Source organism: Oreochromis niloticus, linkage group LG3 (assembly GCF_001858045.2).
Source record: "Oreochromis niloticus isolate F11D_XX linkage group LG3, O_niloticus_UMD_NMBU, whole genome shotgun sequence".
NCBI lineage: Eukaryota > Metazoa > Chordata > Actinopteri > Cichliformes > Cichlidae > Oreochromis > Oreochromis niloticus.
Window position 1 is genome coordinate 59,774,731 of NC_031967.2, and position 16,687 is coordinate 59,791,417.

General features: G+C 40.9%; 1 protein-coding gene across 2 annotated transcripts in view; it reads right to left on the bottom strand.

Moving 5' to 3' along the window:
• Positions 1 to 1,320: 1,320 nt before the first annotated feature.
• LOC102081234 (interferon-induced protein with tetratricopeptide repeats 5) overlaps positions 1,321 to 16,687 on the bottom strand; it is a 98,378-nt gene continuing 83,011 nt past the window's right edge. The window contains exons 1-10 of one of the 2 annotated variants that reach the window (XM_019356962.2): positions 13,008 to 13,205; positions 8,478 to 8,654; positions 6,900 to 7,089; positions 6,635 to 6,826; positions 4,865 to 5,071; positions 3,569 to 3,710; positions 3,373 to 3,499; positions 3,147 to 3,291; positions 2,783 to 2,830; positions 1,321 to 2,224 (exon numbers count right to left, since the gene is read on the bottom strand). In XM_019356962.2, the coding sequence (XP_019212507.1) occupies positions 2,012 to 2,224; positions 2,783 to 2,830; positions 3,147 to 3,291; positions 3,373 to 3,499; positions 3,569 to 3,710; positions 4,865 to 5,071; positions 6,635 to 6,826; positions 6,900 to 7,089; positions 8,478 to 8,654; positions 13,008 to 13,012 (1,446 nt within the window). In that variant the 5' untranslated portion in view covers positions 13,013 to 13,205 and the 3' untranslated portion in view covers positions 1,321 to 2,011. Of the gene's footprint in view, positions 2,225 to 2,782; positions 2,831 to 3,146; positions 3,292 to 3,372; positions 3,500 to 3,568; positions 3,711 to 4,864; positions 5,072 to 6,634; positions 6,827 to 6,899; positions 7,090 to 8,477; positions 8,655 to 13,007; positions 13,206 to 16,687 lie in introns of those variants that run through there. The other variant, XM_025905771.1, reaches the window with a different exon arrangement.

Sequence of the window (16,687 nt, forward strand, 5' to 3'; positions counted from 1 at the left end):
CAGAAATCTTCCTTTTATCTCATTTTTACTTTTACTGAGATGTTCCATTGTGATCTGAGGCTGTAAAATATAGAATAAAGTTAAGTAGAAAGGACAGGTGCAGAGTTGAGATGAACTCTTTATGAGGACAGTCAGGTAATGGCAAACTTTTACTGTTTTAAATTATACAATGAAGGAGGTGCACGGGGTCAAGGGCAGACTTTTAGGAATCTTACATGCTACACAAGCTCCACAGCAGTGTCCTTGAGTCATATCGGGGTGTGCATGGGCCGCTTTCCTCTGAAGTCGAATACCAGTTTTGTTTGGGGTCTTTTCTGCATTCAGGAACAAGTTTCTGTTACTGCATCATCCTGCAAAAGTCTCACACCCTCCCTGTAGTCTTTCTATGTGCTGCTAGTGTCTGCATCATGTTGTTTGTGTCTGTATTGGCTTTCCACTCTGTTAACACTAGAACCACCACTGGAACCTCAAAGCTTTAAGAAAAAAAAACAAAGATCTCATATTTCATGACTTTCCCTAAAATGGGGTTAATCATCAAATACTGAATGTTTGGGTGAGTGGGATCAAAAGGGAAAAAAAGGAAGACATTTCACCACATAGAAATTAATGTGGAGCCACTTCTGGGGCTAGGTTATTGTTTACACAGATTTTAACATGAAGGCTGCTGCACGAGGCAGAGCTGGCCAGATATGATTCATAAATATATAGGGGTTTGTGGTTAAGCTGAGGATTTTGAGCCAGAGCAGAGCTGGTCAGAGTGGGAAGTGTGTGACTGACTGTCTGGAAAACCGGGCAGGTTCCTGGCTGTGTGCAGGCAGGAGAGGACTCAAATGCCAACTCATGGAGGCGAAGAGTAAACTCAAAACAACACAGCTTTATTTGTAATTTGTTGTATTTGTTGGTAAAACAATACAAACTACTCTGGGAAATAATATAAACTAAACACACAGAAAGGCACACAGGGACACACAACCATGAGGGTACAGAAAGAAACACAGGGCTAAAATACATTGAGGGGAAACGAGGGGATGAGACACAGCAGGGAGTAATCACACCTGAGGAGACCAACGGGAAGCAAAACTAGAAACATTGACGTGAGACAAGGGTCCTCGCTAGCTTAGCCTCTTGGTGGTGGGAAACTGCACAGTGAACCACTAGGTCATGTATACTTATTGCACCAGCTCTGTCTGATAACTTGTGGCTTATTAGATTCTGCATGGTGAACACAGACATGGGGAGGACACAGTCCAGTGTACTCCTAGTGGCAGTGCCAAGCTCAGATACATGGGGAGGGTTGTGTCATGAATCAGTCATAAAATATTTGACAAATCAAACATGTAAATCATCATGAATGAGCTCAGCACACTGGATCAGTCTGGGTTAACACTGACTGCCCCTGGTGCTGTTGTGTGTTTTCTTCAGTTTTCATGGTGTCAGAGGAAAAAGAATGAGAGACAGAAAAAAGGTTTTTCTATTTATCTTTATGTGTGTTATTGTACACACTCTGTCCTCTACATTAGAATCAATCCAGACCTTGTAGACTGAGATGAGAGCAGTGGTACATGTAGTAGAGTAGAAAGCTAAGAAGAAAGGAGATGTGCTGCCACCTCCTGGCTGCAGTTAAAGGGTGGAAACTTTCTCTTATTCTTATGAATTAATCAACATTAGTTATATTCTGCAAAAAAGTATTTCGACATGATTTTCCTTTCTACACTTAAACTTAAACACTTAAACTCTCCTAACTTTCCTATTTATCGATTTTGAATACTCTTCTGTTAAAAATTGAGCAACATTTAACATTTTTCTCCAAGATATATAAACAAAATAAAAATACATATGCAAATAACAAATTTTATGATTTAGAAACGAAAAGATAAAATACATATTGTAAAAGATTAATTCCATCCTGCTCTCTCTGAGTGTATCACTCTCAAAAAGAAAATTAAAATACAGTCTTACATGGAGCCAAAAAGTAAGAATTAGTTATAGCCAGTTTTTGCAGTGATCCTGATTAATCAGAGGATGATCCCTGCAGCTCCAGGCGCAGCTCGCACAGAGCAGACAGGTACTCTTCATTGTCTTTGTCATAGTTCAGAGCTTTCTCATAAAAAAAAGCAGCTTTCTTGCTGTCGCCCTCAGCTCTGGCCACCTGACCCAGCAGAGCGAGAGCTTCACCATCACCCCGATTCTTTGCCAGACGTCTGTCAGCGATCTGCTTCAGTTTCTGCAGGAAAAAATAGAGGAACAATGAAATATTCATTTCTGTTCCAAAGAAGTAGATTCTGTTCATCTGGACGTAACGTTTTCAGTGGGAGAAAACATTACAGTCATTATGCTTTAATTAAAAAAGCGACATTTTGAAATTTGATCTCTGGAGGCTAAAGGATCTACATTTAAACAGTATAGGCACCACAAGTAAGCCCACAGTCTGAGATTTAATTGCTCTAATGGGGTGATATGGTACCATAAGGTCTTTAAGATAAGATGGGGCCTGATTACCAGCTTAAAATGTTTTTAAGGGGAAGAGTTTTCAGGGGACAACAGAAGGAGAAAAGCTATACAGAGGTGTGTAAGACTGCAACTCTGGATAGTCACTTGGGGGTTTCATAAATTTGGCCAGACTTTTTGAAATGAAAGGAGTTTCATCCAAAGTGGGATGGATGCCACATCTCCTCACAAGACCTAGTGAAAGACAGTACCACTGGCAGTCACCAGTAGTTTTCAAAATGTTGAAAACAGTCCTCAGCTAACACGTGACCTTTGTTATGTCTCTAGTGCTCACCTTAGCACACAGTTTCCACTCATATTTTTTCAGTGGTATCAGCAGCCCCTGCAGAGAGAAAACAGCAGAAAACTATCATGAAGATAAATCCATCCATACTAAGTTCATGTGGTAGATGTGAGTGTTGAAATGTTTCACATTACTGCCCCGACACCTCCACCCTCCAAACAAGGCCTGTTAGTTTTTCTTCTTTCATTGTTCTTCTTGGGTTGAAACGTGGAACATTAAGAGGCAGCTGCATGTCTAACACTGTACATGCAGCTGCCTCACCTTGGTGTAATTTGCCCTCTGATGAATCAGCTACCTGTCACCTTCATTTTTTCTTCAGTGAGGACCAATCAGAGTCTGGCACCTAGAAACTTACCTTGGTATAGTGAGCGATGGCTTGAGCCTCATTTTTTGTGTGATAATGATGAAAGTCACCGCAGCGCTGATGGATAGTCTGACAATCCTTTTCCTCCTCCACCTCTGGTAACTTCTTCAAGCACTGCTGATAGGCCTCCTCAGCCCTGAGAAACAAAGAGATGATGAGGAATTTACAGCCAGAGGAAAGAAAGCAGGAAGCCCTGCATCTTTGTTTAGACGGGTACCTGCTCATATCCCCTGCCTCTGCACACAGCAGTGCCAGTTCAGCCCACGCCTCGACAAAAGGTCTCTTCCTCTTCACAGATTCTTCAAGGTGACTGATACAAATACGCCTCCACTTACGCACCTCTTCTGTGGAGCATTAAAGGATGTTTTGAGTTGTGTTCATTTAAGGATAGCATGCAGTATATTTCTGTGTACCTCTGTTGCTGAAGGGCCTGCGACACTCCTCAGCAATTATTTTCTGCTTGTAGCACAGAGCCAGCTGGTAGTTGAAGGAAGATAATTGATCGCCCCTTTTCAGGCCTCGCTCAAACACAACAATAGCCTCATCCGGTCGATTCTGGAACACATTTAAAAAGAAATTACTGCCCCAAGTGGAGGAATTGAAGTGTCTCAGGGTCTTGTTCACGAGTGGGAGGAGATTGGCAGATGGATTGGTCCTGCAGCTGCTGTGATGCAGATGCTGCCCCGGTCAGATGTGGTGAAGAGAGAGCATAAAAGCAAAGCTCTTGATTTACCAGTCGATCTACGTCTCTACCCTCACCTATGGTCACAAGGTTTGATGAGATGAGATTGCAGATGCAAGGGGCAGAAATTAGGTTTCTCCAAAGGGTGGCTGGCCTCTCACTTTGAGATAGGGTGAGGATTTGGGCCGTCCAAAAGGGGCTCAGAGTAGAGCCGCTGCTCCTCCACATTGAAATAAGTGGAAGAAGATGAATGGATGGATATTCATAAATTTGAAATTGAATCAGTGTGTCTGTACTTACCATGGGAAATTTATGAAACTTCCTGTAAAACATTAATACACGCCACAGTTGACTGTTTACCTCAGGTTAAATGGCTGGTTGTTCTCGTCCCCGAATCAGTACAGTATCAGGATTAAGGAGAGCAAAAACACCCAAGCTGTTCAGGATTACAAAATAGGAAAGGAAATGAAAGCCTAAAGCCAGCCAGCATCCCCAGAGATCACGGAGTTGTTCTAAAAACTCCCAGGAGCCAAAAATGAACACCAAATTTTTCGAGTCAAATGAAAATCAAGGACAGGTTTTATAACCTTTAATAATGACCTGGATGCTCTATTAGGGCTTGTATGGTTGAGGAGGCCTTAAAGTTGATGGTGAATGTGCTCTCATTTAAAGAACGAAGCTAATGGCATGAATGGTGGCCCCAGGAAGATTTCCATACTAGAATCTTGGACCTCTATCATCTGGTACCTTTACCCTCAGGTCAGGCAGAGTTGGAGTCTGTTGGTGGTCTCGTCTCCCCACTGTCACCAAGTTGTTAACATTGAATTAATTTCTAAGTATAACACTGCAGGTACCTTGACATACTGTAAATAATGTTAGAATAGTTTCTATGAAGAAAACGTTTAAAAAGAAACTGAGGATGAGTCTCTACAGACGGATTTCTTAACTTTTGTTTGGTCTGCTGTTACTAAGCCAAAGACCCAGTAAGCAGAAGTAAGAATTTATAAGACCAAAGTTGCAGACTTACCTGATTACGTAAGTATTTTCCTGAGTGGCGGAGGATATGAGGGTTATCAGGATCATTTTGTAGCGCTTTCATCACCAGACCCTCAGCCTCTTCGTATTTCTTATAGGCCGCCAGCTTCGCGCCCAGCATGCACTGCAGAGCAGCGTTATTTGGGTTGATCTCCAATGCAAAGCGAAGCTGTTTGATGACCTGGGATTTCTTATGTTTCTGTAATTTTTATAAAACCCACTACAGATGAGAAACTGGTTAGTCCACAGTTTCTTTTGCTTGAATAAATATTAGTCATTGAAACTTCTAAAAATTATACTGACGCTGAAGTAACCAAGGCAACTGAAGGCGCCTGAAGGCTGATTTTAGGAAGTCCTCTTATAGCTCATCACCTATTATCATTAAAGCTGCTGATATTGGGATCGTTGAGTTATAAATATCTAGATTTGGTACTTGACCATAAACTGTGTTTTGAATCTCATGCTGATGCCACTACTAAAAAAGTTCAACAACGACTGTTCTTTTTAAGGAAAATCAGATCTTTTAATGTCTCATCTGAGATGTTGTCTTTGTTTTATAGAAGTTTTATTGAATCTGTGATGTCCTTTTGTATCGCTGCCTGGTTTGGTAACCTGATGGTGAAGAATAAGAATTGGTTGGGACTTCTGGTAAAAACTGCAAGAAAATTTCAGTGTGCTGGCAAGATGGACTTTTAGTCATTTACAAAATGTGCTGAGTAAGGCTCATTCTATTATTAATTGTTTGAACCATCCACTTCACAGTGAGTTTGAGTTGTTGCTTTAGAGTACCTCCGAGAAAGACTAAAAGACTCCAGGTTTCTTTTATCCCCACTGCATCTTGTCTCCTAATGGCAAATAACTGTCCTTGGACTTTCTATCACTATTATTGTCATTATTATTTCATATTATTGTTCTGTTTACTTTTATCCTGCTGCTAAACTAATCTCCCCTTGTGGGACAATAAAGAATTTGAATTGAATTGAATTGAGGAGGGATATACCCATATAAGGTAATAAACTCTTCATTCTTAGTGTTAAGATGTTTATACTACACCAGTATCCTTTAAAAGCACAATAAACTTTTTTGCCTTCCAGTAAAAGCTAAATTAAACTATGACTTACTTTTATTTGTAAAAAAAAAAAAAAAGCAATACTGTTAAATACACCACATTTCTTCTGTGCTCAGCTGCAGTATCCAGATAAACTACATAATTATGCTACATGATTTTTAACAAACACCAATTTAGTGATTCATTGAGCAAAAAGTAACTTTTTGAAAAACTCTGTTACATTCAGAGCATCTTTTAAGTGGAATAAACTGCCTTATGCCGGTGGCCCAGTGGCGCCAGTGTTCGGCAGCCTCGCCTCTGTCAGTGCGCCCCAGGGTGGCTGTGGCTACTATGTAGCTGCCATCACCAGTGTGTGAATGTGTGTGTGAATGGGTGGATGTCTGGATATGTAAAGCACTTTGGGGTCCTTAGGGACTAGTAAAGCGCTATATAAATACAGGCCATTTACCATTTTTTTATGCAATTAGAGAACTAGCAACTTTTCATAATAAAACATTTAAAAGCCTATTTATACAGTTTTATTAAATATTGTAAGAGGGTAATGTTGTGACCTGTTTTCCACGTGTATTGTGCCTCAATGTTATTAATATTTGCATGCTTATATTTTGGGCCCCAGGAAGATTAGCAACCAGTATTGTGTAAGCTGATGGGGTTCCTTATGAATAAATAAAAAAATCTCATCATAAAACTGACCTGTTCTCCGCAATAGAGGACAACAGCGTAGCAGGTGTTCCACTCAACATCATGAGTCTGTACCTCAAGTGCTTTACGAAAACAGTCGATGGCTTTTGATATAGAAGACCTCGACACCTTAAAATAGGCCCAGCCTTGTTCCCCGTACACCTCTGGAAGGAGACTTCCTGATGAACCAGTGGGATACTTCACCTGCAGAGGGAGAAGGAAGCGTCAGAGGTTCAACAGCAGTGATCATCATGTTTGATCTGCTTGGTGTACATACCAGTATGTCCTCGACTCTCTGACAGTAGCTTTGTGACTGTGCAAAGTCTCTATCATGGTATTTCAGCCAGGCCATGTCTCCATACGTCACAATCAGCCTCCTCTCACTCTCATCACCGTAACTCTCCCTGATGGTCTCCTCTGATTGGTTTAAAAGTTTCAGTGCTTCCTCTCGTTGATCCTGAAGATACCTGAGGACCAACAGGTCATCAACAGCTGTTCCACATCTGGTGTTTACAACACCTGACAAGAAACTGACCTGAGAGTTCAACTAACACTTGTTAATGATTCATTAAGGTTTTTATCTGAGGTTCATGACTCCAGGGTTAATTACTGCATTTTCACCAGAAAAACAAGAGTCCAAACAAGCTTCAGGAAACAGATTTATATCAAGATTCTTAAAGAATCAGAAACTTTAGTCCAATACTCCAATAATTTTTCTCTTCCTATCACGTGTATCTATTAAGGTTGAAATAATGAAATAAACGTAAAGCAAGGTAAATTTTTTCTTCCAGCTGCAGCTTTGCTATCAATCTGGTAATTACTCATTCTTAATGTTAATGTTTGTCATGATTCGGCTGTGTGGCAGGCAGGAAGTGGACCCAAACGCAAGCTCACAGAGGCAGGAATGAACTCAAAACACAGCTTTATTGCTGGAAGGAAACGATGAAACAAACTGATAAGAAACTAAACTGGGAAACAATACACTAGGACACGGAGAAACACACGGCCATGAATGAGGGAGAACGCGACACAGAACTGAGGGAGACGCAGACATAAATACACAGAGGGTTAACGAGGGGAGTGGGAGCACGGGGAACACAGGTGACACTGATAATCATAACGAGACAGGGCAGCAGTGAACACAACATGACGCATACTGACGAGGGACTGTCAACGTAAAACAGGAAGTGCACAGAGGTTCAGACTGGCGGAGAGAGAGAGCACAGACATAATGGGCTGGGGAAAACATGGAATAAAACACAAGGAGAGACGAGGGCTCACAGATACACAAAGGGGCACACAGGGGGTAAGAGTCACAAGGGGAAAACACATAAGGAACAACGTAACAGAGCAACCCAGGAAGCATGGCCTAAATAAGGAACAAAATACAAAAATACATGAAAACTAAGAATACTGGGCCAACATGGCCCAGGACCATGACAAACTTATGAAGTGAGTTGAAAATGAGCCAGCCATATCTACTGCAGACACAATGTTGTTAAATAATTTAAAACTTAAAATTTTCAAAATTTTCAAAATTTAAAAAGCAGCAGGAACACTGCTGATAGGTAACATTAGCAGAAGAAAGACAGCTCAGGGTTGGATCTGATCCTGAAAACAAAACAATATCTCTATCATTCAAATATAAATCCTGCTGATGCTGACCACAGTTTCCTTTGACGGTCAAATTTGTCTTTGGTCAGACAGACTTCAGTGAGAAAAACTGTCTTTCTTCTGGCTAATGTTAGCTCCTCTCTTCTGTAGCAGAGTCCCAGAAATAAAAGTGTTGAGATTTGAATGAACAGAATAAATCCACTTTAGCTTTTCTTTCATCAAACAGCTACAGAAACTGTACCTGACATAAGCCAAAAGGCTGTAGAAGCAACCTGCTCCTTTATATGGACTCTGATGAAACTCTATGTCAATCTCCGTTCGGGTGATCAGTCTTTTTGGGGACACGTCCGGCTTCAGATCCCAGGTGAAGTGACACTGCAACTGCTGCAGCCTGCTGAGCAGAGCGCTGCTATCGTCACTGTAAGAGAGTCACAAAGAAAAAGCTGTGACGACCATCAGAGTGAGAGCATCAAACCTGGACTGGCTGAACTGAGGCTCACTCAGACCTCTGACACACCTGAGGATCCTGTTTCTACGACCAGCACATGATCAAACATCCTCACTCAGAAACTCTCATGACAGTTCATCCACACTTCCCAGCTCCTCTCCTTGAGAAAATTCAGTTTATGTGATCAATCAATGAAATCAGTGATGTGAAGTAGACCTGTGGTTTGAACCTCAAACAGGGGAACCAGAAGAAACCTTAGATGTGAAGTGAGACACAAACACGGGGGGACAGCTAATGTTGTGATACACAGGTTTGTCCTTGTGGAATATTTTTGATATTGTTCTCTTAAATATTTTTGGATATGAGACCACACAATTTGTTTTTGTTTAATTCATTTGATCACATGCCAGTAGTGATGTGACGTTCTGTATCGAGGCTTCAAAGCTTGTGTCGAGTAGTAGAGGGGGCGTTTCCGCGATGCGCGTATGGAGGCTTGCTTCATTTATGGGAGGATCTGAAAATGATGACGTCCGAAGCCTCGCTGCCCGGCTGTACCACGTGACTGGTTCATGAAGTGGTTCGAACTTTGCCGTGAGCTATGACAGCGATATAAACCGTTCAGACTTCATTCAAAATGTTGGTGTTTGATGGAGAGTTGCGGTTACTGAGAGTTTGGAGACAGTTTGGAGATTTATGAGAGTGAGGAGAGAAAGTCAGGAGAGAATGGAGACAGCTAAGAAGAGGAGGATGTCCTCCTCTGTGTGGGAACATTTTGATCTTATTCCTCCCAACAAGGTATGTAAATTTCTACAGAAGATGTATTTTCATAATACTGATGGTGCAATACAATTTATGTTAAGCTGTCTTTACTTTTGTACAAGGTGAAGTGTTTGCTATGTGCCAGGGAACTGGGATATAACAGCAACACATCATCCATGCTCAGGCACTACAGAGCTTTGCATGAGAATAAGGGGAACACCGATTGTGGAGCAAAACCAGGTGAGCCATCAAATGCCATGATAATATAGCATGCAGTCATGTTACTAAAGGATAGAACAATATTATACAACTGTAATAAGTTACGTGTGTGATATTTATATTTGTGCTTTGTTTTTATTGTCTTTCCTCAGGAGAACAATCTCAAATAGATGAAGACCTGGTTAGCATGGTGACTGAGGACTCCCAGCCATTTAGCTTTGTGGAGGACAAAGGATTTAAAAGATCTGTTAAATCATTAAATCCTAGCTATGTTCTCCCCACTAAAAAGGTCATAAAAGCAGTGAAAATTTAGTTTTTACAGAATAAAATGTGAACAGGCAGACAGTGTGTAGCTGTCCATACCTCAACGTTACAAAAGCACTACCCCAACCACACCTCACCTCACAGTAAATGATCATTTCCATTTTAAGCATTTCCAAATAATCATTTTCCATATTGCCAGTATAAATATACATAGCATACTGCCATCACTACAATATAGATGTTTTACACACTCCTGTTGTTGTTGACATTTACAGGCTGTGTGCAAAATGCCACACTGTTCAAATTCAAGCCAACTAATATTTTTATGTCCAGTAGATGTCCTACTAGAGCAAATGAAGCTTCAAGAAGCTTTGTGCTGGAGTGAACCAATTGGATGAAAAGCTTCAGTGCTTCATGAAGCTTCATCTGCCCATCACTACATGCCAGTGTTAAAATGTCTAGTTATTGATGTAAGATGTGTCATGTTTCGGCTGTGTTCAGGCAGGAGAGGACCCAAACGCAAACTTACAGGGACACTGGAAATAAACTCAAAAGCACTGCTTTATTGCAGACTCGAGGAAAGGATACAAAACTAAACTACACAGTGAGGCACACAAGGGAACACAGCATGAGGGATAACGTGACACTGACTCAGAGAAGCACAGGAGCTGTGTCCCAAAACGTCGGCTGCATCCTTCGGAGGACCCAGCCTTCGCAGTCTACGTGGGTCGGGTTCTTCAAAGACCGAGAAGGCCAGAAGTGTGAGGCTGTGAACTGGGACGGTCTAGCCTTCAGATTAGCGTCACCGCTGTCTTGGTGGAGTTTAATAAACTCGTCCGTCTGCTCCTTGCTATCTAAAATATAACAGGACACTGGCGTAAATTCTCGACCGTCTCACACTTCTGTTTAATCAGTTTTCTGTTTGACGTTTATTCAGCTGTGTGAAAATCCCGGAGGAACCCACCCGATGGATTAATAAAGTTTTATTTAATCTAATAATCTAATAACTTTGATCTCAGCCAAACCAATTTACTCCGGAACAAATAAAACACCGAAAATAGGCAAACAATTACATTTTTAAGTTATCCGAGTGACTTATATATCATGTTTAAATGGCCTGCATTTGTATAGCGCTTTACTCAGTCCCTAAGGACCCCAAAGCGCTTTACACTACATTCACACACTGGTGATGGCAAGCTACATTGTAGCCACAGCTGCCCTGGGGCGCACTGACAGAGGCGAGGCTGCCGGACACTGGCGCCACCGGGCCCTCTGACCACCACCAGTAGGCAAACATGGGGTTAGTATCTTGCCCAAGGATATTTGGCATGCAGCCAGGAGGTAGCCTGGGATCGAACCACCGACCTTCTGATTATTGGCTGACCTGCTCTGCCACCTGAGCTACAGCCACCCCTGAGTAGCGAAAGAGTGGATGTCTGAAAACGATGAAGCCGGGAGTCCGCTGCTCTCGCCGGCTGGAATGACCATTGACCCAGAAAGATTAATAAGACTAATTTTAAAACTTAGTAGCGGCTGCCATTGTTGGCAGCTGAAATTTGGCTGGGCCGCGCTATGAATTCTGGGATATGGTGGGCCATGAAAGACACACCCAACCCATCCTTCAAATTCGAGGAAATGAAGGACGCATTTGTCGGCCGCATTTGAAGGAGTCGACGAATTGGGACAGCCTTCGTTGCCTGGCTGTGACGTAATCGGCTTTCAAATGCGGCCTCCGGAGGATGCAGCCGACGTTTTGGGACACAGCTAGGGTTTAAATACACTGGGAAGTAACGAGGGAATGAGACACAGAAGGAGAGCACAGCTGGGGGAAATCAGAACTGACAAGACAAGGAAGCAAAGCAGGACACATGGACACTCACATGAGACAGACCTTCAAAGTAAAACAGGAAGTACAACACTGAGACGCGAACTTGACACGGTGGACACAGAGCAACTAAGAAACACAGAGACATAAACCACAAGGCAGAGAACTCTAAGGACCAAAATACACAGAGGGAAATACTAGGCATGGTACACAAAAAAACTTAATTTAAGGGAGTAACTAAAGACCAACAATGATGACATAATTTTCAACACAAAGTGACAAAAAACACAGGAAATTCATAACACTTCATCAAAAAACTCAGGATCCTGACAAGATGCATGAATTGCCCGTGTTTTTTAGTTACCAATGTTCATGATCTGAAATTAATATTGTTAAAGAGGTGAGCACTCGAACATGCATGCAAGGGAGTTGTGACCAATCAGGGCTAAATTGTTTGGATTTTGATACCCAAGGATGGGAAGTTTAGGCTGGTAGTAGAATTAATGAAATGCATTGCAAGCTTTCCACTAAGTGTGCAGCACTCTGTGCACTCCTCAGTGCAGTGCCATGCATTGCTCTCCAGGAACTGAGATTGTTTGCTTGACACTGTTCAGTCACTGTACAGAGACTCTATGCATGATTGTGAAACAACAAATAAAAGGTCGACTGCACAAGAACTGAAGGGTGAGAGTCCTGAGGTTAAAGTGTTAGTGCAACATGTGACAAGTAAGAAGGGACAAGTGACAGCTGGGACTGAAGGGACCAATGAGACCATGTAACACAAACAAAAAGTCACCTCATCCTCTTATTATGTCATATGTCATATCCAGTATTCAATTCAACTAATCAAACATTAACATTTCTAATATGAAACCAACGAGCAGCTCATTATAAAACCACATTTTTGTTTTTCTTTTAAAAATATTTATTATTACTCTTTAATGAGACAAAAGTATTTTCTATTTGATTTGATTTTAATTGAATTTTATTTCTTATTTGACTGATAGAATATTTGATTACTAAAATAATCGATACCTGCAGCACAGATTATTATTATTACATAACAGTTTATAATTTTTTAATCCCCACTTTTTCCTCTTCCTCTGATTCACAGACTCTTGGACTGTGTTACTTTGTATCCCTCTCCGTGCACCTGAGCGCCAGGTAAACTAAACTACTGCTGGATTTAAACTCCACTCAGGTGGTTCAATTTGTGATAAATGATCGATTATTGATCAGAGGTTTGGCAGACTGACCTCATGTTGGCGCAAACAGAGACCTTCTCCTCCTTAGACACAGCAAAGTGATGACTGAACACGAAGAGTGCGTGGACCGATCTGTGAAGCTGTCACATCAGTTACACAAACTACCACAGCCCTTCTCCTGCTGCCTTCAGGGCTCCGCTGAAAACAAGTAAAAGTGAGAATCCATCTGCTCGTGTCTCTCCTCTCCTCTCCTCTCCTCTCTTGAATTTAATGGCCATAAATATAAACTATGTTAGGAGACGGGAGGTACACATTTGAGACAGGAGGAAAGCGTACCAACGAAAAGGCTTTCTGTTTTACACGACCTCAGGAGGGGTCTTTGAAGGCATCACGAGGGGACGTTAAGTTTCGTTTCTCCATCTCAGCTGAGAGCGTCACCAAAGATCACTGACCAGCTATTGATCTGTAAATAAATGATTTATCTGTGTTTTTTCTGAGGAAGAGAGGGGCTGTTTCTTGTAACATGACGTGAGTCCACATTAGCTTCACAGCAACTTTCTAGTTTCTGAAAACCACCACAAATAATACAGATATACTACTAACGGAGGTGGCAAAAGTACAGACAATCTGTAGTTCAGTAGTAAAAATACTCAAGTAAAAGCTGAAGTACGGATTCAACTTCTTTGCTCAAGTAAAAAAAAAAAAGGTTTTTTTAAAAGGTAGAAAAACAGGGCCAGGAGTTCCAAAATGAATGAATAAAATATGATATAATTAACTAAAACTGGAATTAATAAATAAATAGCTAAACAATTAAATGTCTATTTATTTTATTGAAATCATGCAATAAAGTATTTATTTCCTGTTTTAATAAATTAAATCGACATTTAATTCATTTGTTTTCTCATTTTTTTTCACAAGTGGACCTTTTGCTATAGTGGTCCACTTGATTGTCATAGTTTATTCAAGCTTTATTATTTATTATTTCAAGTTATTACAATCAGAACGGATGCAGTCGGGGACGGGAAAGAGAAATAAGAAGAAAAGAAAAGTTGGGAGTAAAGTAAACAGAAGGAGAGAGAAAGAACAAGAGGGGAGAAGAGGGATAGATGGAAAGTCACTAAAAATCTGCTTCACCAACTGCTGAAAAACAAACAAGCAAAAAGAAAAGAGCACACTAGGAAAACTACAGCAACAAACAACAGAAGCACAGGTAACAGTAAATAATAAATACTGATTCTCACTGAGCAACACACAAGACCAACAACACATGATATGTTTAGAGGCAGCAGCCAACCAATGTGTGTGTGTGTGAGTATCTGCTTATACACCTGTGTGTGTGAGAGTGCTGGTATTTATAAGGTTTCTCCATGTAAGTGTCTAATAGTAGGTATGTGTAGCCATAGCCCTGCCCCCCCAGGGGCATGAAGCAGGCATGGAGGAGATCCAGGTCCTAGACATCCAGAGGGCCCACAGAGCACAAGAGCCCAAGGAGGATGACTGGAGGGGCAGACGCTGGCAAACTTTAGCTGGTTGGTATTGTGTTAGCATGACTGTGTGCTGTCTTTGAAAAAAAAATGTGTTGTAATTTAAATACTCAATTATATAACTGGATTTTAATGTATACATTTGTCTAAAAGTAGTTGATGTATTATTTCTGGCTAGTTATGACATATTTTCCTAGTGTTTGTTGGTTTTCTTATATTTTTATTTTGGCTAATCGGGAAAAGCTAATTTGAAGGCACTACCCCCATTAAGCTAGCAGTTTGTCTGTTCTACTTTATCAGTAACATACATTTGTTGCATCATAAAGAGTCTGTTATTTTGTATATAAAGTAATATTAGTTTAGATTTTAGTGTTTTTTTAAAACAGTTTTACACTGTGATAGTTCTTCAATAAACTTTTCAAAGAAGAACCTGTGGATTTATTTGGATATTAAAGCACTAGCCAGCTATTTTAAACATAGACCTAAATATCAAGTTGCATAAACTTTGAGTTCCCACAGAAGGATGTCTGAGTTAATGATAAAAAAAACAAGAGGGTGAGCCGAGCATTTGCACCAATGATTACTTTAAAATCTGAATCATGCAAAACTATTCTGGAAGAACACAAGAATATGAATATACAGATGGATGTACCCAGTGTTGGGGAGTAACGGAATACATGGGAATCAAATGTCCCGCTCTACTGTAGAAGACAATGAATACCTGGGGGGATGTACCAATGTGAGAGGGGTGCTGCGGAATAGTCCAAGTGATCGCTGCTTTAATTTCCCGGTCAACTATACATAAATTGCACGTAGACACGATTTTTTAAAGCTGGTGAACTAGACCAAGTCATTGATAACAAGTGAACAATAAATCTACTTTCTCTGGTACTTTATACCCGATCAGTTGCAATGCAATTTAATGCTCAACTACAAATCGATGGTTTTTGATGGTGACCGGAGCCGAATGATCGTCAACTATAAATAGACGTTTTCTCGACGTTGTTGTTGTCACCTGGTCGACTATAAATAGATCAAGATCAAATATCAATGACAAAAAAACAACGGTGAATCAACATCGTTACAACGTCCCTATAGTAAGACCGTCGGTTTACCACAGTATTTCAATGTTGTTACAACATTGGCATTTCAACCCCGACCATATACGACGGTTCGGATGAAAAATCAACATAGATTCAATATCGTCTTGCTATCTGGGTGTACCGCCGTTACGTATTTAAAATACAAAATATGAGTAACTGTATTCCGTTACAGTTACCGTTTATAAAGGTGGTATTCAGAATACAGTTACTTTGTTGAAATAAATGGATTACATGGCGGTACTTCCCTGTTTCATATTGTCGCGGGTCAGGACTGTTAGGGTTTGTTTGACAGCTACGTTCTGTTGTTCCAGGCGGCAGCGTTACGGTTGCCATGGTTACAGGGTGACGCTCTCTCTCTGCGGGTGAGAGAGCGCGTTTTTGTTATTGTTGTTGTGCTAAGCTAAAAGGCAGAATACTACAGGCATAGCTCTAAAGAATGTAGCATCATGGGCAGTGCAGTCTGTGCTGCAGGGAGAATGGACTACCATATCCGTTATGTGTCTGTGAGTGTGAGGAGGAATGAGAAAAAGGTGCCAACTGGGCTCGTCAGGCAGCCAAGAAGAGTGCCTGACGAGCCCAGTTGTAAGTAAGCTATTAACACTCGACTGTACGCTGTGTTCGTGTTTTCCTCCGAAACAATAAGTTCCGTTGGAGCAGTTTTTCAATGCTTCTCTCTGTCTCTTGCTAGCAAAGTTGACCCAGACAACAAAGTAAAGCTATTTTTCGGCTATGAGCCCGGCAGAGGTCCCTTTACTACGGTTTGGAGCTGCGGACCTTCAGTAATAGCAATAAATCACATTCATGTAGTTGTAAACAGCACGATAATATGTTAAGTAATCCAAAGTATTCAGAATACGTTGCTCTCATTGAGTAATGTAACAGAATACGTTACAGAATACATTTTGGGGCATGTATTCTGTAATCTGTAGTTTAATGTGAGAAATAAAAGGAGTTCAGAAAAAAGCTTTTGAGACTTCTTCCTGACTGTACAGAAGAAAGATTCAAAGCTTCCAAAACTCAAAGACAGACCACTGATATGTGGTAGGATGGTCAGCTGCAATTATGGCAGCCACAAACTTCCAAATGATTCAGATGTTATTGATTAAAATTTCAATACAAAAGCAATAAATTCTTCATTTTTAGA